At 42.1% G+C, this 24,675-nt stretch overlaps 1 protein-coding gene across 4 annotated transcripts in view; it reads right to left on the bottom strand.

Moving 5' to 3' along the window:
* Nucleotides 1-24,418, bottom strand: part of UACA (uveal autoantigen with coiled-coil domains and ankyrin repeats) — a 90,887-nt gene extending 66,469 nt beyond the window's left edge. For all 4 annotated transcript variants that reach the window (XM_056134927.1, XM_056134930.1, XM_056134929.1 and 1 more), the window contains exon 1: nt 24,243-24,418. In XM_056134927.1, the coding sequence (XP_055990902.1) occupies nt 24,243-24,329 (87 nt within the window). In that variant the 5' untranslated portion in view covers nt 24,330-24,418. The remainder of the gene's footprint in view (nt 1-24,242) is intronic.
* Nucleotides 24,419-24,675: the final 257 nt, after the last annotated feature.

Below are 24,675 nucleotides of genomic sequence, written 5' to 3' on the forward strand. Positions count from 1 at the left end.
CAAAATAACATGGTGTAGATGTTTTTCAAAGGTCCTAAATCCATCTCTAATAACTAGCCTGGCAATATGTTGGAGAAACTCCTATTCGTACATTCTGATACACAGAAAATTATTTGTAAGAGTTTGGTGAAGTGCTTGGTATGCATATTTTTCCAAGTGAAAAAGAAATTCTTTGCTGGGCTGGAGAGACAATCCAACAGACTGGGCGTATGTTTTGGGAGGCCCAGTTTGATCCCCAGCACTACATGCCCCCCAACATAAACACATAACACCAGGAGTGACCTCTATGCACTACTCATTGTGACCCAAACCCCCCCCAAAAAATACTGACTGACTAAACCAAACTTACAGTTTGTTTTGCCACATACTGTTTTTTTTTTCATAATTTTATTTATTTTTTTCTACTTCTTATATTTATCTATTGAATAACTGTGGGAAAAGTTACAAAGCTTCCAGGTTTAAGTCTCAGTCATACAATGATCAAACACCTTTCCCTTCACCAGTACTCATTTTTCACCACCAAGAACCCCGTCCCACCCCTCCCAATGCTTGTGAGGCAGATGAGTTCTACTTAACTCTTCTCTACATTGATTACATTCATTATTTTGACAAAAGATGCACCATTATTGTTCAGGACTTCCCCCACAACAATCAGAATTGCTGAAAAGGCATTGTGAAATAATTTGTTTTCTATAGTTGGTTATGAGAATCATATAATGATTTTAGATTTCTGCAAAGAGCCAGATAATTGTGAGATTGGTTTCTGTGCATCTGGTACTATGGCTGTGCCCGAGAGCCACTTGTGGGGGCAACTTGTGACCTCAGTAGGGCGTGAAGGATGAGCCAGTACCGCCCCCCTTCCGATGTTTTTACAGATCATGAATATTTAGACGAATCACTCTATGTAAGTATGAAGAATTATTTCCATTTGAATTTGCTCGATTTGCTCGAGCGGGCCCAGTAACGTCTCCATTGGAGACTTTGTTGTTACTGTGTTTGGCATATCAAATACGTCACGAGTGGCTTGCCAGGCTCTGCCGTGTGGGCGAGATACTCTCGGTAGCTTGCCGGGCTCTTCGAGAGGGGTGGAGGAATCGAACTCGGGTAGGCCATGTTGGCTGCGTGCAAGGCAAACGCCCTACCACTGTGCTATCGCTCCAGTCCTAATTTCTAAATTAATTTTCCATTTTAAATTTTTTTAAAGAATGAATAACAAATGTTTTAGTCTTGCTATTTTTGATATTTCAAGTATTTTGATTTTAATATTTGATGTTGGATTAATCATCTTAATATTGTATTGGAAGATACCTTTATGGGAAACACCCTGGACCTAAAGTTTGGAAGTTAACCTACAGATCTGTAATCTAGCTAATTAGTTTATTTTGTGTTTTAGAAATGTTTAATAAACCTTAAGAGCAATTCTGAGGGGCTGAAGAGATGTACAGCGGGTTGGGTGTTTGCTTTGCATGCGGCCTACCCAGGTTCAATCCCCAGCACCTCCTTAGCCCTGCCAGGAGTGACCCCTGTGCATAGAGCCAGGAGTAAATCCTGAGCACTGCTGGGTGTGACCCGAAAACAAAACAAACAAAAAAAGAGCCATTCTGAATATTTCACATAATATTCACATCAGTCAAGTAGTTATATTTGAAGATTAGTTTGAAACTCTAACTAATCGCCACACTTCAGGACGCTTTCTGGACCCGCGCGGCCTCAAAGCGGCCCCGCGACACATCATAAGACACTAAATACCCATCTTCAGGAATTGTCGTACCATATTTGATAGGGTTCAAATATGGTAACACCTACAAGGGTGATTAGAGGTCGCCCCAAAAGCCTCTATCCCTCTCAGAAAGACTGGCAAGCTACCGAGAGTATTGCGCCCACACGAAGAGCCTGGCAAGCTATCCGTTGTGTATTCGATATGCCAAAACCAGTAACTACAACTGGTCTCATTCACCTGCCCCTGAAGGCTTCACCGACATGGCAGCACTGAGAAGGATGAGAAAGGAGAGGCCGACAAAAATCTCAAGGCCAAACTAGGCTGCCACAATGAAGGAAGACAAAAATGATCATCTGTACTTTCAATGCACGTACGCTAGCATCAGATGCATCCATCGAGGACCTGATCGTACAAGCGCAAATGATCAAGTACGACATCATTGGTCTGACCGAGACAAGAAGGCACGAATCTCACCATGCCGTTTTCAACACTGGAGAAGAATTGCTCCTCGGAACATGCGATAAAAGAGGTGTTGGAGGCATCGGTGTCCTTGTCAACACAAACTTGGCCAAGAGCATTGATTCATTCGAATGCCTAACAACCCGAATCGGACGTTTACATTTGAATAGATGTGGCTCACTGCCTGCAGTTTCTATCTTCGTTGTCTACACACCAAAATCTCATTATGATGAAAGAGAAATCGAGAAGTTCTACATGGAGCTGGAGAAGTTCTATAAAGAAGACCACACCTTCTACAAGATCATTGTGGGTGATTTTAATGCCAAGATAGGACCGAGAAGATCAGCTGAAGAACTTCATATCGGGACCCATGGCCTAGAATGGAACGAACAGGGTGAGAGATTGTCTGAGTTCATCATGTCGACCAAGACCATCCATGGTAACTCACAGTTCCAGAAGGCAGAATCTAAACGTTGGACATGGGAGTCTCCCGGTGGACGATTCCACAATGAAATAGACCACATCATATTCAATCGACGGTTTTGCCTGACCGATGTCGCTGTTGTCCCAAAATTTCGAACGGGATCGGACCACCGTCTCCTTCATGCAAAATTCTACTTCACAGAGCAGGGAGAAAGGGCGGCAAAGTTCAAAAAGAGAACTCCCAGAATGACCACCAACTGGGAACTCTTTGGCACTATTGCGGCAACATGGGAAGATGCCATTGTTGACAACATTGACGAGGAATATGATCGACTGGTTCAGCACCTCCATGAATGTGCGAGGAACGAGAAGAGAGAGATAGCCACAAATAAACGCCTGTCTTCGAAAACTCTTGAGCTAATTCGCCAGCGTGGTTTGGCGCATGCCTCAGGCAACTGCAAACTAACGTCCGAGCTCGCAAAGCAGTGCAGAGATGCGATCAAGGAAGACCTCAAAGAGAGAAGAGCAGAAGTACTGGTAGATGCTGCAGAAGCCGGGAAAAGTATTTGTTACGCCCGCCTGTCCTTCGCTAACTACAAGACCAAGATGACTGCCCTCCGACGTCCTGATGGACCCATCACATCCTCCAGAACGGCAATGGAGAAGATTATCCATGACTTTTACTCAAATCTCTTCGATAGCCATGTCCACTTGCCGACATACCAAATTCCACAGGATGGATATGTCGTTCCCAACGTTCTCCCTTCCGAAATCTGACACGCCATTTCGTCGGTAAAGAAACAAACAGCACCTGGCCCAGACAAGGTCAGACCTAAACACCTGAAGAATCTGCCGTCAGTACTCATCAATACACTGGCTCGGCTCTTCACTCGCTACCTGTCTGAATGCAAGGTTCCATCTCAATGGAAAACCAGCAGGACCGTACTACTGTTCAAGAAGGGAGACATCCATGACATTGGCAACTATCGCCCGATCTGCCTATTGTCTGTCATCTACAAGTTGTTCACTCGAGTCATCCTAAATAGGATTGGCAGAACACTAGATGAAGGACAACCATGCGAGCAAGCCGGGTTCCGCAAAGGATTCAGCACCATCGACCATATCCACACGATAACAAGCTCATTGAGGTTTCTCGGGAGTTCCAGATGCCGCTCTGTTTAACGTTCATTGATTTAAAGAAGGCCTTTGATTCTGTTGAGACAGAAGCGATCATTGAAGCCCTAGCCAATCAGGGCATTCAAGCCCAAAACATCAAGCTCCTCCATAAGCTGTATTGCGGATTCACTACCAGGATCTCACCATTCTACAAAGAAGTGATCGTTGATGTCAAGAGAGGGTTTCGGCAGGGTGATACCATTTCACCGAAACTCTTCAGTGCCACCCTCGAGAACATCACGCGACGACAGGAATGGGAAGGAATGGGAGTGAAGATAGATGGTCGGCAATTACACCACCTCCGCTTTGCTGATGACATTGTTTTAATAACACCAAACATCAGCCAAGCGGCACAAATGCTGGCCGACTTTGACTGTGAGTGTGGAAAGGTAGGACTACAGCTGAATCTTACGAAGACAATGTTTTTGAGAAACAGCCTCGTTCCTGATGCCCCATTCGCCCTCAATGGAACGACCATCTCCGAATGCAACAGCTATGTGTACCTAGGTCGAGAAGTCAACATGACAAAGGACCTGGCACCCGAGCTGGGCAGGAGGAAGAGAGCGGCTTGGAACGCCTTCAAGAACGTCAAAGAAATAGCTAAGAGGACGAAGAACCTCCTCCGGCTCCGGGCACATCTCTTTGATTCCACTGTTCTTCCTGCATTAACATATGCCTCAGAGACCTGGGCCCTACGCAAACAGGATGAGAACGCTATTCAGGTCTCCCAAAGAAGAATAGAAAGAGCTATGCTTGGAATATCACGTTTCACTCAAATGAGAGAAAAAATCCGGAGTTCCGACATCTGTCGACGATCAAGAATCAGGAACGCTGTCTCATTTGCCAAGGTGTCAAAAATCAGATGGGCTGGTCACGTAATGAGATTTAAAGACGACCACTGGACTAGAGCTGTTACTGACTGGATTCCACGGGGTGTCAAAAGACCACGTGGCCGCCCACCTACCAGATGGTCAGACTTCTTCGTGAAGATCATGAACGATCGGTTTGAGGCTCTTCATGATCCCAGAGCGAACAGATGCCACTGGGCTACACTAGCACGCGACAGGGACAAATGGAGACGTTACTGGCGCCCGCTCGAGCAAATCGCCGACTAACGGGAAGTTAAGTGATTAAGTGATTAAGTTTGAAACTAGCATGAAGTAATTTTTGGCAAGAGTTTTACAGTCAATTTCTATTATAATGAAATTGACTCCACTACTCTTAAAACTATTTTACTGTTCTATTAGAATTAAAATCATTTATATTGACTTTTGATAGAATTTTGACATGTTCAATATACTTTTTAGGGCTGGAGCGATAGCACAGCGGGTAGGGCGTCTGCCTTGCACGCAGCCAACATGGCCGACCCGAGTTCGATTCCTCCGCCCCTCTCGGAGAGCCCGGCAAGCTACCGAGAGTATTCGATATGCCAGACACAGTAACAACAAAGTCTCCAATGGAGACGTTACTGGGCCCGCTCGAGCAAATCGACGATCAACGGGAGGGCCTTTACTTTTACTTTACTAATATACTTTTTAGACTACTACCTTCTGTACTTGATAAATCATGATGCTTAGGAGTCCAGTATATTTACTATTATTCCAAAGGAAGATTGTGCTTATTTATATTGATTAATAAATGCTTGTGCTTGTAATCTCTCTGCTGATAGTGCCAGAGCTTAGGACTTGGCTAAAGGCAGAGCTAGACATGGTGTGTAACAGTTTCCATTCTCTGTTCTCAGATGTTGACTAGTGATTCCCTTGTGTAAGAGTTTTCATTCATCAGCTGCTTTTTCTGAATTTTAAGGATGTCAAACATGTTCAGTGAGAAATCCAGAATGGTACAGTGTGCTTTAAAACCATTATGGTTCATGGGACCAGAGAGAAAGTACAGAGGTAAGGTGCTTGCCCTGCAACAGACAACCTGGTTGGATTCACAGCACCACATATTGTCCCTGAGCACTGCCAAGCTGGCTTTGATGTCCCCGGCACCTCAGGAACTAGGCAGTGCAGTGTCCTCAGGCCCTTTTACTTAGCTGTAAATCCAGAGCAGTGGGGGCTCCAGGGCTAAACCCAGGGACACGCAGGGGATTCTAAGGTTATACCCAGGGACGTGTAGGAGTTTCCGAGGTTACACCAAGGGATGCTCAGGAGATCCCAGGGTCACACCCAGAGATGCTCAGGGGACTCTGGGGTCACACCCAGAGTTGCTCGGGGGACTTGGGGTTACACCCAGGGATGCTCAGAAGACTCTGGGGTTACACCCATAAATGCTCAGGGGACTCAGGTTACACCCAGGGATGCTCAGGGGACTCGGGTTACACCCAGAGATGCTCAGTGGACTCAGGGGTTACACCCAGGGATGCTCAGAGGACTCCAGGGTTACACCCAGAGATGCTCAGGGGACTCCAGGGCCATACCCAGCATTGCTTGAGAAACCATGTGGTATGAGTCAGTCACACATGCACCCTGACAATTGTGCTATCTCCCCAGGCTCTGCATCCTGGAGTTCTAAGATAACCCAGTTGGTCTCCTGGCTTTTCCCCCTACCCTCCACAGCACAGATTCATTTCCACACAATTGTCAAAGTTTATGTTAAAACATGTAAGATCATGTCATCTTTTGCTAAAAATATTTTTGAAGTTTAGTATTCCTGCCATAAACGTTTGACCTAAAAGTAATAATTAGATAATAGTCAAGCCAACCTAAATTGTGGAATGTTCTGTTAAAAAAAATTAAATAAACAAACAAACAAGAATCCCAGTGGCCTACTTAATTCTTTAGGTAAGGGTCCAAACAATCCAAATTCCTTATCCATACATGATGCAGACCCCCAAAGATCACTAAACTTCATGAATCTCCTTTGCTCATTTTACTCAACTCTCAATGGTCCCCTCGTTTTACAACAGAAAGAGAACAAATACAATCCCAACTTAAAACTTCACTAACATACCCTCTGTCCAAAATTATTAATGAGAGGAGAAAAAAAACAAAGACAGTTATAAGCATCCCCACCATAAGAAGCATTAAAAGGCCAGAAAAACAGGAGGCTTGCCTCGAAGGCGGCTGAATTTCTATTCCTCCCCTACTTATTGTCCTGATCACAGAGAACCTTCAAGGCTACTCGGTCAGAAGCAGACATAGGAAAGTTCATTCTTAGAAGTTAGAATCTTCAACAACAAACACCCCTACGCAATGAGCCTCATCGCAATGAGTGAGACACTACATTTGACTTAAGATTATACTCAAACACACCACCACACCCAAAAGTGTTTATAATGAGTCCTAAGTGAAGTTCCTTCCTCATCTGTGACTCACCCTTTCCCACGCTATGAACAGTCGGAATGCAATGAGATCTCAGTAAGGAGGAAGCATGCTACTCTCTGCATGCAAGGTGTGTATAGAAAAAGCTTTCAGAACCTCTTGCAATAAAACCCTTCAATAGTCTAACTTGAAGTGGCTTGAAGACAAGTAACAATAGCCCAAGTTTTTTCACTTCCTTATTTTATCCCCTTCCCCCCACATTTTAAATCTCTATAGACAATTTTAAACCTGCCTTTCCAAAGGTCACTCCTACGCCTCTGCACAGAATGGCTTTCCAAAGAATGTGCAAGCCCACGCACTCCTCACAGCTGGACAGAAACACTACTTCAGCAAATTAGTCAATGAAAGTTATGAAACGTAAGGTTTTTCGTTTATTATCAACAGGTTCTTGATGCCAATTATCTTAATGATATACACAGTAATAAAACAAAATTGGAGAAGATATTCAGAGGCTTTTCACATGCAACACTTGTCAGGAGTCTTTCAGACTTAAGAATTTGTATGTTCAAAAAAAAAAAAAGAATTTGTATGTTCCCACTAATGAATTTCCCCGATAAAAATGAACTATTGGTTTTATACAAATGAGTTTGTTACAAATTATATTAATATAATCATTTTCATTATAAAAAGTAGCATCAAAACAAATAGAAAACATTGACTAATGACTGTTATTAAGGTTGTGCCTATCTTTTATAGTCTGACTTTCTTCACTTAAACATTTTCCCCAAATTTTCTTCATGTGATTGTAAACAGTTTTGTGTTATTAGTTTTGTATTGCTGCAGAAAAAAATAAACACCCTAACCAAAAGATAGTATCAGCTCTACCTGCACTTCTGACCTATAGGACTGTGATGTCTTTATGCCTTTAAGTTTGTCATGTCTTTTGGTTAGGGTGTTACAAGGCCAAAATCATGGTCAAGCCAGATTCAGCTTTTCTCTGAGAATTTGCCTCCCAGGTCTGAGAGATAGCACAGGGATAAAGGTGTTTGCCTTGCATGTGGCTGACCCTGGTTCATTCCCTGGTACCACATAGGGGCTCCAAGTACCACCAAGAGTGATCTCCAACTGTGCACGGAGCCAGAAAGAGCCCTTGTGCTCCACCAGGTATTGACCCGACCTGACCCAATAATCGTTTGCAGGCCCCTTCAGGCTACTGATAGAAGTCAATTACTGATCTACAGCAGCTATAAAACTGAGAGTCCAATTTCTTTGGTGGCCATCAGTCCAGAACCTCAGTCCCTTAAGAACACTCACATTTCTTCTCATATGGCCCCATCCATCTCTAGCCAGCAACAACAAAACAAATCTTTCTTGTCCTTCCAATCCCTCTGGTTTCCAATTTTGCTATAAATCAGAGGAGAACTGTTTTTTTAAGGAACTCATGATTAAAATAGGTCCACCTATATAATCCCCTTTTTAACTAACTCAAGTCAAGTGATCCTTAACCTTAATTACAGCTGTAAAACCTCATTTGCCACATCATAATGTAATCATGTGCAAATTATCTCATCATATTCAAAGAGGATTAAATGGGAAATGTATCACAACAGAAAATAAATCTCTGATTTGTATTCAAAAAAGCTTAAGGGTCATCTAACCGCTGAACTAAAAATCTTTTTCAATCCAAGAATGCTAAAACTTCAGTTTCGCTCTTGTTAAAGAAATAAACTGTAAGATTATTTTAAGACTCAGAAAGAAAATTAAATGAAATGAATTTTAAAAATTTGTTCAGCAAAAAGAAAAAAAGGAGGTGAAGTTTCCCCTACTTGAAAATAACAAAGATATTTCTGCAAAATTAGCATTTTAGTGGGGGGGGGGTTAATAATCCAGTTACAATAAGAGGTTTTAACATTTAGGGGAAAATGAAGTATGAAAGTGAAAGGAAATAAAGATTAGTGCCATTTCAGTGCCAAATCATAATTCCTGGCTAAACAAGAAGAAAAGAACTCTGAACCAGTAACAATTTCCACAGCATAAAACTCAAGTTCGATTGTAGGTTAAAAACAAATAAAAATTAAGGAAGGCAAGTGAGCAAAAAGAAAAACTAGGCCTTTTCAGGCTTCATGAAGGAAAATAAGGACTAAGGATGAAACGTGGGGTCACGCTGGCAGAGCCCTGCACTGACACTGGTATAAGACCATCTGCTGGCCCACCACTCAAGTGTAGCAAATGAGCAGAGGAGAGTGGCATGCAGTACCAAAGAAATACATGTTGAATTTAAATGTAATGTAATAGATGAAAAATATTTTTGTTAGTCTTCAGGAACTTTACAGCCTAAACAAAACAGAGAACTCTTTCTAACTTGGAGGGAGGAGTGTATGAGGGAGCCAGGAGATACATAGGTAGTTCTCAGGACTTACTCCTGACTTTGTACTCAGAAATCAAGCCTGGAAATACCGATTACAGGCCATGGTCTGGGGACCATATTTGGTGCTGGGGATCCAACCATGATCGGCCTTGAGCATGGTAAGTGCCTCTACCCCTGTAACTTGTCTTTCTAGCCCTAGACCTCTCTAAATTTCAACTAATAATGGGCTAAAAACTAGGTTGACACCAGACCCAAGGGCTGGAAAGAGTCCCTAAGTTCCTAGGAATGAGGAAAAAATGAGGGCAGGAAATGAAAGTGTTAACACACACACACACACAACACACACACACAACACACACCTGTAAAAATCTGCCAAGTATTAGCAGAACTAAATTTTGCTAAAAAGTTTTGGTCCCAGAGTAATTATAGCTGGTACAATGACAAATACACAAGTGTCCTCTACAGAATTCCAAAGATTTGTTCCCAGAAAATGAGCCGGGATATTGTCTAGTGGCATTAATCAGTAGAAAGAGCACATTGATAGTTACAAATGACACTACAGAATGAGTTCTTAAGGGTCACACTATAACATTCTACACAGCTCCAACTCTGTGTCAAATATACTGTAATATTTTCCACAGCTTGCAAATACTCTGAATCTCATTGTTGAGTCTATGATGAAACTTTATTGGGGGGTGGGGGGGTGTTGTATTTTGTTACTTTATAAAGGATTTTTCCATCCCAACTATGCTTTTTTTTCATTAACCAACTCAAAACTCCTTTGTACAAAAACAAAAGTTTAATTCTTCTTATTCTCCACTCATGTAAAACCAATCTGAAAAGAAGTTCAAATTGTAATTCAGATCTTTTCTTTCTACACATAAACAATAAATGTCACTGTAAATCTCATAAAGCAAAATCTTCTACCTTTTCAGAAGGAGATGAATACAATTTTAGGCACACCTAACAAAAACAAATGTATGGGTGCAATGGGTATATAAAAAACTTAAAAATGGGTATATAACAACCTTTTAAAAATCCTTTAAAAGGATGGAACATTCCTTTTTAAATGTTCTATCACTTCTAAAATGTTTTCATATTTTTAACTATCCAGAATCTCTGGTACAGTAGAAAGGGAAGCAGTATTATCACCGTCTTACAGGAACAAAAATCGAAAGAACTACAATTAAGTGATTTGCCCAAGTACAAAAGGGCTTCTCAGTAGTAGTCTGAACTCACAGCAGATTTTCTGACATCTTATCATTCTTGATCTTTTTTGCTTATAAAATTTCTCTACTTAAGATGGCATTGACACTAAAATGCAATAAAAATACTTTCAAAACTGCATCCCACTTTCTCTTCTATTCATGCAGGGGGAAATAAAATAACAGTCTATGCTATGGGAAAAAATTTTAAATTGTATAAATATTTGGATAAACTAATATGAAAAAACAAAATGGTCAGGTATTTAACAGTCTAAATCACTCAGTCAAATTTTGACGTATTAAAAATTTAACTTGTAGATTACTATGCATATTGAAGTATATACATATACATATAGACATATTGCGATAACTTACATGCTATCCAAATGGTACCGTTTAATTCTTAAATAAAATTCCTGGTGATTTTTGAGGTTAGAGAAAAGAAATTAAAGAAAATAATTAAAATATAGCTTGTGGTTTTCAGGTTCTTATCTCTTTGGTTACTGGGCCACAGCTGGCAGTGCTCAGGGATTATTCCTGATTCTGTGCTCAGAAGTGTCAGGAAGCCATATAAGATATCAGGGACTGGAACTGGAGCTGCGGTCACAGCTGCAGATACCATAAGGCAAGTGCCTCAACTTCTGTACTCTCTCTCTGGACCATTGCAATTTTTTAAATTTACATTCTCTATGGGACAGGGTCTAATACGCAGTATATACAACATGTGCCTTTTCTTAAGAGTTCATTCTCAGCTGTGACTGATGAATGCTTAAGAATCCAGTGAGCTATCACTCTTTGTGATGAAGCAAAGTTCAATCGACAACCAGGAAAGTGTTGTCCTAGGGTCAGAGTACTGAAAGTGAGTATTTCTCGAAGGGCGGTCTATACACCATCATGCAGATGTGCACAATTCACAGGCAAAAGAACCTCTGTGGGGGACACAGTCTATGGGCAGCTTCTCCTAGTTTCTAAATTGCTTGGCATCAGCATCAGCAGGGACAAGCGTAGCAGAGGGACTAGGAGCATGAAATGAAAGAGAAAACCACATACCAGCAGCCAGTAGCCAAGTCTTGGTCCCTGCTAGGTCTAGTGACAGGACCAGTACGGTACCAGATCTGACAGCCGGGACCAGCACGGCTCATCTACCAACCTCCTCCTCCCTCTGTCCGGCCCCTTCATGCAGCTCCTTTCCAAAGAATCATACCTGAAGTTCAGAGGACCACTCGGCTTCCCTTTTGCTACTAGTCTTTATATAGTTTCCCCTATAAACCTACTGATACTTCAGTGTTTATAAGGGAGTTATTCAAAAGGATATTATGAGGACATTATTGTTTCAAAGATATCACAGAAATATTCAGGATCATGCATCAATATTACTGAAGTTTAAGAGACAGTATTAGCATGCACAACGTAAGATAAAGGAGTGTGAAGAGGGGTTGAATGATAGATAGTACATCAGGGAGGGCATTTGCCTTGCACGCAGCCATACCTGGCATTGATCCCCGTCATCCCACATGGTCCCCCGGGCACTGATAGGAGTGAACCCTGAATGCAGAGCCAGGAGTAACCCCTGAACACCAGTGGGTGTGGTACAAACCACTCCCCCCCCCCCACACACACATACACACAAAATAGCAAGAAGTGCGAAGAACTAGAAAACATTTCTATCAACACTGCTTCATCCTCATAAAGCATAAGGCCTAAGTATCCTTACCTACAGATAAAGGGTCACAGTTAAAATATAATCTTGTATTACAGATGGTAAGATGTTTCATTCTTAAGTGGTGGATAAGATAGTATTTAAAGGTAAATAAAATGCTTGCAACTTCCGCAACATACAGTGAAAAAAAAATGTGTATTTTATATATACACATCCACACGGAGCACAAATACAGAATATTAACTTCGAATCTAATACGAAGCAGATGGTTCTTAGTTCATTATGCTTTTCTTTCTAATTTTATTTTCAATTAATCAAAATTAATAGTTAGAGAAGGTTAGAATTTGCAGTAAAATGGCAAGAAAAAAAATGCTGTCCAGCAAATCTCCCTGCTAAAGAACAACCAAAAATTAACTATTTAACAGAAAAAAAGAAAGTTTCCACCTGGTTTATCTGGGAGCCTATGTCAGTCCCTGAAGGTGCAGGATCCCGGCCAGCAGCAGAATCGATGGTGAAAGCTCTCAGCGCAAACCAACTGCCGTCACTGCCATCAGACCTGACCCAGCAGCAGGAGACGGGCAAACACTGTAGAAAAGCAGCCTGACTGCCAGTCCCAGGTGCAGACTGCACTCTGGGGGAAAGAGACACCAGTGAGTCCTGCATGTTCCTGGGCTACTAGCAGCTGGTTGAGGGCATTGTCCCCTGTCCTCATCAGTGAAGAAGGCGGCATCCGGTCATAGCCCAGAGCAGAGGTTGGGAGGAACACTGATGACAGAAGAGGGGACTTGACCTGATAGCAAGGGGCAGCAGGAATTTCTTCCTCTGTGTCCACTCCCACTGGGACTCTGGGACCAAACTCTTCCTTTTCTTCCTTCCAGCTCCAGATAGGGACCTCTGAAATAAAGAATTCTAACAAAGACACGGCGCCACCTGCAGGAAGCAGGAAAAAGGCTTACTGTAGATACAGGAGAAAAATTCTGCAGTCAAGGACGTAATAATATGGGAGTAGGGGGCTGTGGGTGGAAGGGCGCCTGACACAAAGGCAGAGGGAAGAAGCTAGTCCAGTGAAAGGGGTCATGCTGGAACACTCTATGCACGACTCTACGTGCATGAAACCCTATCAGTAACAGTATTATAAGACTGTGCTCCAAATTTAAAAAATAAAATCATCTTCAAAATGAAAAAGAAATGGGGTCTTGGGGCACTGGTGGAAGGTATTGGCACTTTGGTGATAGGTGCGGTACATAACGTTGCATGCCTAACGCATAAATATTAATGCTACTGTAAACTATGCTGCTCAAAGAGAAACAAATATTCCCTCAAAGAAAACAACAAATCTCCAGGGGACAAACTTGAAGAAGACAGAATTGGAGGAGGGAACAAACAACTGAGAAAGCCCCATTGTAACAAGCCAAATAAATCCAGAGAATCTCAACGCTAAACATAGACAAGCAAATCCATGATATGAGAAAGGCACTACAAGAGCACAAGGAGTGTTTCACCAAGAAGATAATCAATCACAAAGAAAAATTCTGTCAACTAAGAGCACACAGAATAAGTCTGGCATAGTAAGCAAAACAAGCAGACTCATTGTCACAGAGAAGAATGTCAGAACTTGAATATAACAAAATCACAGCAATGGGGCTGATGCGAGAACAATGGGCAGGGCACTTGGCTGGCATGTGGCTGACCTGGGTTCAATCTCCAGCACACATAAGGTCCCCTGATCCTACCAGGAGTCACCCTTTAGCACAGAACTGGGAATAGCAGCTGACCACCCATGGGTGTGGCCCAAAACACTAACCTAAATTAAAATCAAAGCAAATCACACAGTGACTCTAATGGAAGAGGAGAAAGATCAAGGTTTAGAAGAACATGAAGAAAATCTAGGAAAAAAATCCATCTCCATTAGAAAGGTAAACATCAGAAAGAAAAAAGAAGGGAGAAGAGACTATGTCCAAAGAATTAATAGCTGAAGATGCCCCAAACCCAAGAAAGAAATACAGATATGCTGAAAGCAGAAAGAACACCAACATTGTTTTGGCCAAAACAATCTCTACCAAGACATACTGTTAAGCTATCAAAAGTTAATGATAAAAATACTGCACAGTGCTAAAGAAAAAGAAAAAAAGTAACATACAAAGGTACATACTGAACTTTCATCAGAATTCTAGGAAAAAAACAGACATGGTAGAGGGAGTGGTGTGGCATAGTTTCACCATGGAAAGACACAAATTACCCGCCAAGGATACTTTACCTGGAAAATGATCATTCAAATATGATAGAGAAGTAAAGGCGAACAAGAACAAATAGTTTACTGCCACTAGACATGTCTGCCCCCCGCCCCCTGCAAATGTTAAAGGGAGTTGTTCTCTCTGAAAAGAAGAGAGAGAAGATCACAAAATCTTGAGCAAGGGAGTAAACGGTAACGTGATGTGATGTGACACAACAATAGAAGAAGTAAGGGGAGAAAGAAAAGGGCAAAAAACAAGTCACAAGATGATGGGCCAATACCAGCATATGCACACACACACACACACAAAACAAAACTTCTTGCGATACTCAAAAGTGTAATACAATTTTCATGGCTAAGCACACCAAAAAATATGAATGAAAAATGGTTAGATGAAAAACTGAAGAAATGGAGAGAGTTCACAGGGTAAGCCACCCAAATGCAAAAAAGAAAAACTACTGGAAGAGAAACAACAGAAATAAAAAACACTAGAAAATAAATGACAGAAAGGGAATAAGTAAGTGCTTATCAATAGTCACCCTAACTGTGGTCTGAACACAGGTGATGCATACCAGGATCTCAACTTCAGATATATGTTTAGACACAACTCATACAACAACAACAACAAAGCAATATAATCAAAGACTATAATCAAAAATGGGCACAGAGTAGGTTCTTCTCCAAAGACCACAGAAATAGCCCATACGCACATAAAACAATGCTCAATACCACTTATTTTCTTATTAAGAATATGCAAATGAAAGACATAATGCAATATTGTCTCACATCAATAAAAACCGCCTATATCAAGACTGGAATAAGTAGTGGCAAGAATGTGGAGGGCACGAAGCTCCGGTGTACTGTTGGTGGGACGGAAACTGGCGTAGCCACGATGAAAACTGGCATGGAGTTTCCTTTAAAAGATAAAGATGTGAATTCCCTATGTTCCAGCAATACCACTCCTGAGCATTTAGCTGAAGAATATGAAAATCACTAATTCAAATGGGTATTTGCACTCCTATGTTCATCACAGCATTATACCCATGTTGTTCAATATGGCAAAAACAGTAACAATAACGGGTCTCATTCCCTTGACCCTGAAAGAGCTTCGAATATGGCAGCATTGGGAAAGACGAGTTAAGGAGAGGCTGCTAAAATCTCAGGGCTGGGACAAATGGTAGACATTACTGGTGCCTGCTCAAATAAATCGATGAACAACAGGATAACAATGATACAGTGATTTTCATCGCAGCATTATTTACAACATCTGAAACAAAGAATCAACTTAATTCCAATCAGCAGATGACTGGATGAAGGAACTGTAGTATGTATACTGAATGGAATACCAGACTCACAGTTAAAGATGAAATAACACCTTCTGGAACCAAATCAATGAAGCCTGATGTGACTGAGCAAAGTGAAATAAGCAAGGAAGCAAAAGACAATTGCCATCTCACTCCATATGTGGTATATGAATTTTTGAAGCAAACGAACTGGCAAGAAAAAAACAAAATTAACTCCTAGTGTCAGGTTAAAATATGGTAGTTGCCAGAGAGAAAGGGAAGGCAAGTGAGAAGGAGAGGGGGTTTCTTTGGTGGTACGAGTAGTGACACACAGATAGCTATGAAGCTAAACACTTGATATTTCATAATTCTCTAAACCAATGATTAGTCAATGAAAACGCTTTTAAAACTTGGAGCAAACCAATTAAATATCTCCTTAAATAAAATTGCTCATAATGATCTGCAAAGTTAAATTTTCTGTCTCTGTCTCTCTGTCTCTCTCTCTGTTTCTCTCTCTCTCTTTTAACTTTTTGTACTGATTGAGGTTCTGTGATTTACAATACTGTTAACGATGGGTTCCCGTGTACAAAATTCCAATATCACAGACATCACCACCTGCAACGTTAAACTCTCAAAGGTACTTTTCACTTTGCATGGGAACATTGAGCATATGCAATTCTATCAGATCAAGTTGATATATGATTAACATATGCTTGATCCAAATTGGCCATAAGTGCACTTGTATTACAAGGTTAAATTACTAACACAGAAGATGTCCACTGTGTTCTTTTCCCCTTAGAGTATCATTACTCCACTCAGGGACAGTGCCTTCCACTCACTGCTTCAAGCCCAGGGGCTTAGTAAGAACGATTGGGAACCAGCAAGCAGTTCCTTCGACTTTCCGTCCAACACTTTCATGGTATAGACTCTCATTCATTCTTGCCTATACTACCGCACAACCTCATGGATGATCAATCTAAATCTAAGAGAGATTTATTCAAATCCATCCTGGGTATACAACTACCAAAGTAATCCACCTAGAACTCATTTAATCATATGATTATGTAACATAAAAATCATTTTAAAATGAGCAATTCAGTGATATATTGTCCATTTACAGTGTTGTCTAACTACCATCTCCATTTAGTGCCAAGACATTTTCATCAATGCAGAAGAAAACCCTGTACCCACAATTGCTCACCACCTCTCCTCCCCCTAACCTTTGGTAACCACCAGTCTGAGGCTTCAAAAGAAGTGGGTCGGAGAGATCTAAGAAAGGATGAAATCCCTTTCAGAGTAGACAGCAAGAACGAATGCAGAAAGGAAATGTCATAGAGTTGGGTTTGCTGGGGAGACGAAGGGGAGCTGAGGTCTCAGGTCAGCTTCGGTGAACCCTAGCAAGTCCTAAGGGGGTTCAGTAGGAGGAAAGATTGGGCCTGAATCTTGGAATTGCTTAAGATGTGTCTTGTTATTTTAAGAGTGTTATACAGAAGCATATGATTTTATGTTACATAATCTTATGATTTTTATGTTACATGAATCTCACGTCAATTAAAAAACTTCTTGGCCGCAATCATTAGCTCAATAGTTCATATTCCTTTCTAGACCCAACGCTTCCTCAGTGTAGGTGATTTCATAACTTCACAATACTGCACTTACCGTTCTTCTGTCTGGAAAGCTCTTCAAACTCTCCAAACAGGCTCAAGTGTCACCTTCCTCCCTTCTTGCCTGAACATACCACCCAACACACCCATGTTTCCACAATAATGGATACACATCTCTACTATGGCCTTGCACGCGGCCAACACAGCCGACCCAAGTTCGATTCCTCCGCCCCTCTTGGAGAGCCCAGCAAGCTACCGAGAGTATCTCGCCCGCACGGCAAGCTCCCCGTGGTGTATTCAATATGCCAAACACAATAACAAGTCTCACAATGTTACTGGACCCGCTCGAGCAAATTGATGACCAACGGGAGAACCGTGACAGTGACAGTGACTATGGCTTTTACTAGTATTGCCACTTTGTGTCTAGATGTCTTAAACTTTTGTAATTTAAAACTGATGACTGGATAGGGAAGGTAGCTCAAAGGGAGTACACGCACTGCGGGCATGAGATACCACGCCTGATACCCGGCACTGCATCGACTCCAGAGCCCTTCCACGTGAGGCCCCAGTGATCTCTGGCACTACTGGAAGGAAAGTCAAAGGAACTGAGGAGTCAGGGCTACAGAGCTGAGTTGAATATTGCCAGAACTGGCCCCAGGCCATCAAAATAAACCCTAATTAGTAAGAGAGAGATTTAACCAAGCATAAATTCCTTACCTGATCTTTCTTATGACAGGACTGTCAGGACATATGCAAAGATAACATCACAAAACTAAATAATAAGTAGCTTGCTCTGAGAGCCCAGAAAGCTACCGAGAGTATCTTTCCCTCATGGCAAAGCCTGGCAAGCTACCCATTACGTATTCGATATGCCAAACACAGTAACAAGTGTCACAATGGAGATGTTACTGGGCCCACTCGAGCAAATCGATGAACAACGGGAGGACAGTGACAGTGACAATATATCATGATCTACCCAGCCACAACTCAATCAAGTCTGTTTTAACTACACCCTTTTCACTTCCACTCATCTACCCACACATGATTTTCAAGCAAGTTTCAAACTTCATTTATTTCGACTGTAAATAACATACTTTCAGCATTCCTCTGAAAGACAAAAATTCTTTATAAATACAACCATTTACTGCTAACATCACATTTAATCCTTTTAAAATAAAATGTTCATAATACATGGGCATTTAGTTGGTGTTCACATTTTCTAAGCTGTCTTGTAAGCATTTACATTTTTTCAATTATTACCTAGATAATTTTTTCAATGATCATCCCTTGCAATTGGATAATGTCCTAAATCTCATTTTCCAGATAACTCCACCACCTTTTCACTTCTTCTCCTTCTAACTGATTTTAGAAGAAACTATGCCATTTACTTTGTAATTAACCAAGATCAGAATATTGTTCATTGTATTTCCTCATTCTTCTGTCTCCTGTATTTTCTATAAAATGGTGATTTGATAGAGAGGGCTACCATATTCAGGGCTACCATATTTTTGCTGTTATTTTCACTACAAACTTATTAATTTAAAGATTTCAACCCACTAAAACCATATTATTCCTATAGAAGATTAAACTATCCCATTACTGGTCATCATGAACAATTTCTGCTCCCATCTTGAAAATACCCATTTATTCACTGAGGATCTAATTATTAACTCATTCTTTAGCCTTAATTCAGTGTTTCATAAATGTTTTCCAAAATGAATAAGGTAACTACTGAGCAAGGTTCAATTCTTAGGCTAATAAACTCACTCTTATTAAAAGAATTAAAACCCTTAACTACTTTTCTTTTTCTTATTTTGTATTCATTATTACCAAAAGTAATTTAGTCCTTTGCCTGGCTATTATAATAAAGTTCAGCAATTCAGATCAATACCATGGCTGGACAAAACTGCTATTAGGCTGAATGAAATCCAAAAATTTTAGGAGGATTTCTTTATTATGCACTTATTTAAAAAATCACTAGAGAGGCTGGAGAGATAGCACAGCGGGTAGGGCATTTGCCTTGCACGTGGCTGACCCAGGTTCAATTCACAGCATCCCATATGGTCCCCTGAGCACCGCCAGGAGTAACTCCTGAGTGCAGAGCCAGGAGTAACCCCTGTGCGTCGCCAGGTGTGACCCAAAAGGCAAAAAAAAAATTACTAGAAAAACAATGCAGGACTAGCCCTAGGAAACTGTCTAAATAGGCTTCCTTTATGAGTAAGCATTTTTAATGGAAGGTTGGTATCTTTCATGAAAATGAGTAAACACTGCCCAATTATCATAAGTTTAACCTGAACATAATCGTCTAAACTAAACAATTTTTGTAATCTTAGTCACACCCAAAAATTTTAATAGTAATAACATCAACATATTTTCAAAGAGCTCTCAAATCATGGAAGACACAAGTCCTAAGTCTCAAAATCACAATAAAAACAAAACCTCAATCCTTTATTGCTTTCTGAGTATCTAAATTCTGTTCTCAGTGGGAACCAAAAGATGTTTTTTGAAGACTTTTTTCAACTGCTATATTTGTAGCTCTTAAATTCTTTTAGAAAAAAAATATTATCTCAGGGCTCTGAGATATTAATATGGCACTTTCAAACATATTTGGTTGCTCATTAATCATTTCATTGCCCCCATTTTAAGAGCATCCTAGAAAAAGAACAGAAAAATAATCACTATAGAAAATCCCAGGTCAGAGGTTAATAATTAAGGATTTTATCCGCTACAATTTTGAATATAGATACAACTCAAAGCAGAATCCCCTTCCAAAATGTCTAGTTACAAGGAGGTCAGAAAGACAGTACAGGGGTAAGGTGCGTATGCAGACCAGGGTTTGATCTCTATACTGCATGCATATACTTCCCCTAGCACTACCAGGATTAATTCTAAGCACTGAGCCAGGAATAAACTCTAAGTACCAGTGGGTGTGGCCTAAAAAGTCTAGTTACAATATTAGTACAATATTGGCTTTGCAGTATTTGGACTAGTTCTAGAATGAGAGTCCCATAATTTTAATTACTCAAATGTCTTAGCCTCATCTAGGTGAAATGGAAGTCTATTCTTACTGTACATATAATTGTACACATAATTGTGCATATAATTGACAAGACCTGAAAGCATTTAATTATTCCCTTCAGAAACGTGAACCTTCAATTTAGTAATTAAAAATCAATGAAACAACAAAAATTATCTTGTTTTATGATTCAAAGATGCAACTATCTTCAGATTTAACTAATTAAAGGAAAAGATGCATTTTACCCATAGTTTATATTTGAAAACTACATTTATTCATAGTGATAAACACATCCCATTTAGTGAACAATAAAGCTACTGGCATATTTAAAAATAATACTATTCAAAATATTTAAGTGAGTTTTTCTGCAACTTGTATATAATTATAATTTAACATGTTAAGCTAATATGTTGTATTTCACACTATCATACCATACAATAATAAGTACCCCAATCTACTGCAGATGTATCTCCATATAAAAACATTAAATACTTATAAAATAAACATTTAAAATATTTTATAGCACAGTGGGTAGGGCGTTTGCCTTGCACGCAGCCAACATGGCTGACCCGAGTTCGATTCCTCCGCCCCTCTCGGAGAGCCTGGCAAGCTACCGAGAGTATCTCGCCCGCACGGCAGAGCCTGGCAAGCTCCCCGTGACATATTCGATATGCCAGACACAGTAACAACAAAGTCTCCAATGGAGACGTTACTGGGCCCGCTCGAGCAAATCGATGAACAACGGGAGGACAGTGACAGTGTCAAGTCAAAGTTGTACAGAGCAAAATGTGATCATTTTCATGATAATTAAATGAAGGCTTTAGAGTAACCCTGAGGGACAAAATGAAAGGAAAAGAGAAAACTATCTATGTCTTACCATAAACTAGAAAAAAATAGATATGAATCAAAACCTTAGTAGCAAAAAAGGTTGGGGGGCGGAGGTTATTTTATCTAGTACTACTAGTACTACAAATTACAAAATAAAGCCTAAATTGCAAGATAAAATTTCATCAATTTAATTGTATTTAGAATAAAAGAGAACCACTTTCTACATAGTAAAACCTACCATAAACAAAGACAAATAATTAATTTTTAAAAATCACACCGAAAAGACTAATTTGTTCAATAAAAAGTACACATGATAAAAATGGAAAAGATAAACTATTCACAGAAAAGAACATGCAAAGGACTCAATATGAAATGATGTTCAACTTCATTCATAAAAAGAGAAATGGAAAACAATTTCTCACACACCCAATATCACTAAATGACATTTCTGTCAATTGTTATTTAAAATAATAATGATGCATGGAAGGAAATTTTAAATTTTCAAAACTGTAAATGTAAATTTTGTTACATTATTTTACGTAGGTACAAATGTTATTTTAGCTAGCAATTGCACTTTTATGAATTTATCCTTCAAACATATAAACATGCACATATACATACATGTGAAAATATGTGCACACAAGTAGCACAGGCTTGAAATATATGTAGGCTTGGTCCTCATAGCATTTTAGCAAAAGATTTGAACTGGTCTACAAATTTATGTTCAAAGAATATGGAACAGAGAGTAAAGCATCCTGTCATTTCTATAAAGACTATGTATGATCACATTTGCTTTCATCTGCAAAACTCTCTGAAGGGACATGCAACAACTGTAACACCAGTGTGGCGTGAGACCCTGTGAGCAGATCTGTGGAAGGACACTGGTGGGCGAGGGACTTTTGCTGTATTAGAAAGCAAATAAGAGACATTTAAAATATTTAAAGGCAAAAAAAAAAAAACCAGAACACTGGATCATAACAATCTGTATACAAGTGACTAAAACTGCAAGAAGCGATTTCTCCCGTACTCTCATTCACTTTATTCTAGCAATTCTTGGTTTGGCTTTATTACTCAAAACACTCATTTTACTTTCACTTAAAATTTTTACAGAATTTAATATTGAACTTAAACTCAGAGATGCTCCCTTTTCCTAAGTGAAGCGGTTCTATCCATACCATATGTTCTCTTGTTTTATGTTATTATTTCAAGCACAAAATAGGATGCTGAGTTAACTGAGTGCTGAAGATTTAAGTGGAGGAGAGGCACTTCGTGTTCCAAATGTGTAAGAGCAAACTGGCATGCTGATAACACGAATAACAAGTACATGCACTGCCTTTTAAGAAAACAGTATAAAACTTAAAAGTATTTTTTTAAAGACGTATAAACCTCCAAATGGATGCGAATCCCATGTGAAAGGCAAAGAAAAGGGGGAAACAGAAGTCGTAAGTGTCTTTCAGAAAGCTCAACACAGCCTGCCCTGCCAAACGCAACTGAACTGTAGATTCCTTCATGATCACTAAATGACACTTCTGCCAGTTAGTTTTCAAATAATGGGGAAACAAAGGAATCTCTCCTTCCATAAAACAACCTCAAGCTTTATCAAACAACATTTTCAAAAACCGTGCCATCTGAAGCTTACCCCCCCCCTTTTTTTTTATTTCTTTAAGTGAGAATTAAAGAAACTAACACTGCTACAAGTTCCAGTCTGCCCTTTAAAGGGGCGGAGGGAGCTTTTGAATTAACTCAAAAGCAAAAACAGATTAATGAATAATCTCTCTCCTCTCTCTCTCTCTCTCCCCCCCTCCTCTCTTCTTCTCCCTCTCTCCTGCCTCTCCCTCTGTCTCTCTGTCTCTGTGGCTGTATGTATCTGTCTGTCTCTCTCTCTCTCTGTGTCTCTCTATCTCTGTGGCTGTATGTATCTGTCTGTCTCTCTCTCTCTGTGTCTCTCTGTCACTGTCTCTCTCTCTCTCTCTCCCCCCTCACCCCCTCTCTCCTCTCTTCTTCTCCCTCTCTCCCGCCTCTCCCTCTGTCTCTCTGTCTCTGTGGCTGTATGTATCTGTATGTATCTGTATGTATCTGTCTGTATCTGTCTGTCTCTCTCTGTCTCTCTCTCTCTCTCTGTCTCTCTCTCTCTCTCTCTCTCTCTCTCTGTCTCTGTGTCTGTCTCTCTGTGTCTGTCTGTCTGTCTCTCTCTCTGTCTCTCTGTGTCTGTCTGTCCGTCTCTCTCTCTCTCTCTCTCTCTCTCTCTCTCTCTCTCTCTCTCTCTCTCAGCTTTCTGCTCAACTCTCTGCAGTGGAGCCCAACCCCCTGACTTACTCCGATGACCATCTGGGCAGCTGGCGGTCCAGCCTCCTTTGCGCTGTGACTCTGGGGGCCTTCTGGAGGGGCCGCCCCGCGAGTGACAGGGGATCTGATGAGCCTGGTTCCTGGAACTCGCCGACCATCACCCCCCACATCTGCCGGCGATCACCCCCCACAGCTGCAGCCAGGCAGTTTCTCAAGCTTTCTGTTCCCTGCCAGCTCCGCAGGCCCCGCGCCCGGAGCGCGCCTGACGCCGGGCAGCTGGTGGACCCCGCGGCACGCCCCACGCAGGGCGTCCAGCGCCCCCCGGCCCGCCTCCCCGTCTTCCGCAAATCGGGGTTTTCTGGTCCCCCACCCCGCCCCGCGACCCCCGGGTGGGGTGGCGGGGGGTGGGGGGACACAGCGGCCAGCGGCCAGCACGCACCCTCCGGCCGGCCCCGCCCGCCCCGCGCTCCCAGCGCCCCGACGGGGATCCCAGCCAGGAGCGTCCCGAGTGCTGCCCACCCGCCCCGCGGGCGCGACCCTCGCCCTGGCCCCTCGCCGGGGACAGCGCGCGCCGGGGGGCCCGCGGGAGCCGGGCGCGGGTCGGGCGCTGCTGCCGGGGCCGGGGCCGGGGCGTGTGCCGGCGGGAGGAGGCCGGGCCGGCGCCGAGACCCCCGGGACGGAGCGCGCTGCGGGGGCCGCGCGGGGCCGCGGGACTCACCGCGCTGGGGGCGGCGGCGGCCGCCGCGCTGGACGCCGTGGGGCCGGGCGCGTCCTGCCGCCTGAGGCGGGACTTGAGGGTCTTCATGGCCTTGGGGCTCGGCGGTCCCGCTCCCCGCGCGCGGTCCTCACGGTGCGCGGGCGGCGAGCGCGCGGGGAGGCGGCGGCGGCGGCGGCGCGGACGGTCCGGCCCCACCTGCCACCTGGGTCGGGGCGGCCCAGAGCTCGGGGCCTGCGGCCGGCTCCGCCCCGGCCAATCGCACGGCGGCTCTGCTGGGGGCGGGGCCGGCCGGGACCAATCGGATTCCGGGACGAGGGAGGGACTTCCCTTTCAAACTTAATAACCCCCTTCCTCCGCCCGCTGCAGGAGAAGTCGGGAGCTCCGGCTTCCCGGGGGAGACGCGCAGGTGGGCACGCCGAGGCTCCGACAGACG

This window comes from Sorex fumeus, unplaced genomic scaffold (assembly GCF_029834395.1).
Source record: "Sorex fumeus unplaced genomic scaffold, SorFum_2.1 ptg000109l, whole genome shotgun sequence".
Classification (NCBI taxonomy): Eukaryota; Metazoa; Chordata; class Mammalia; order Eulipotyphla; family Soricidae; genus Sorex; species Sorex fumeus.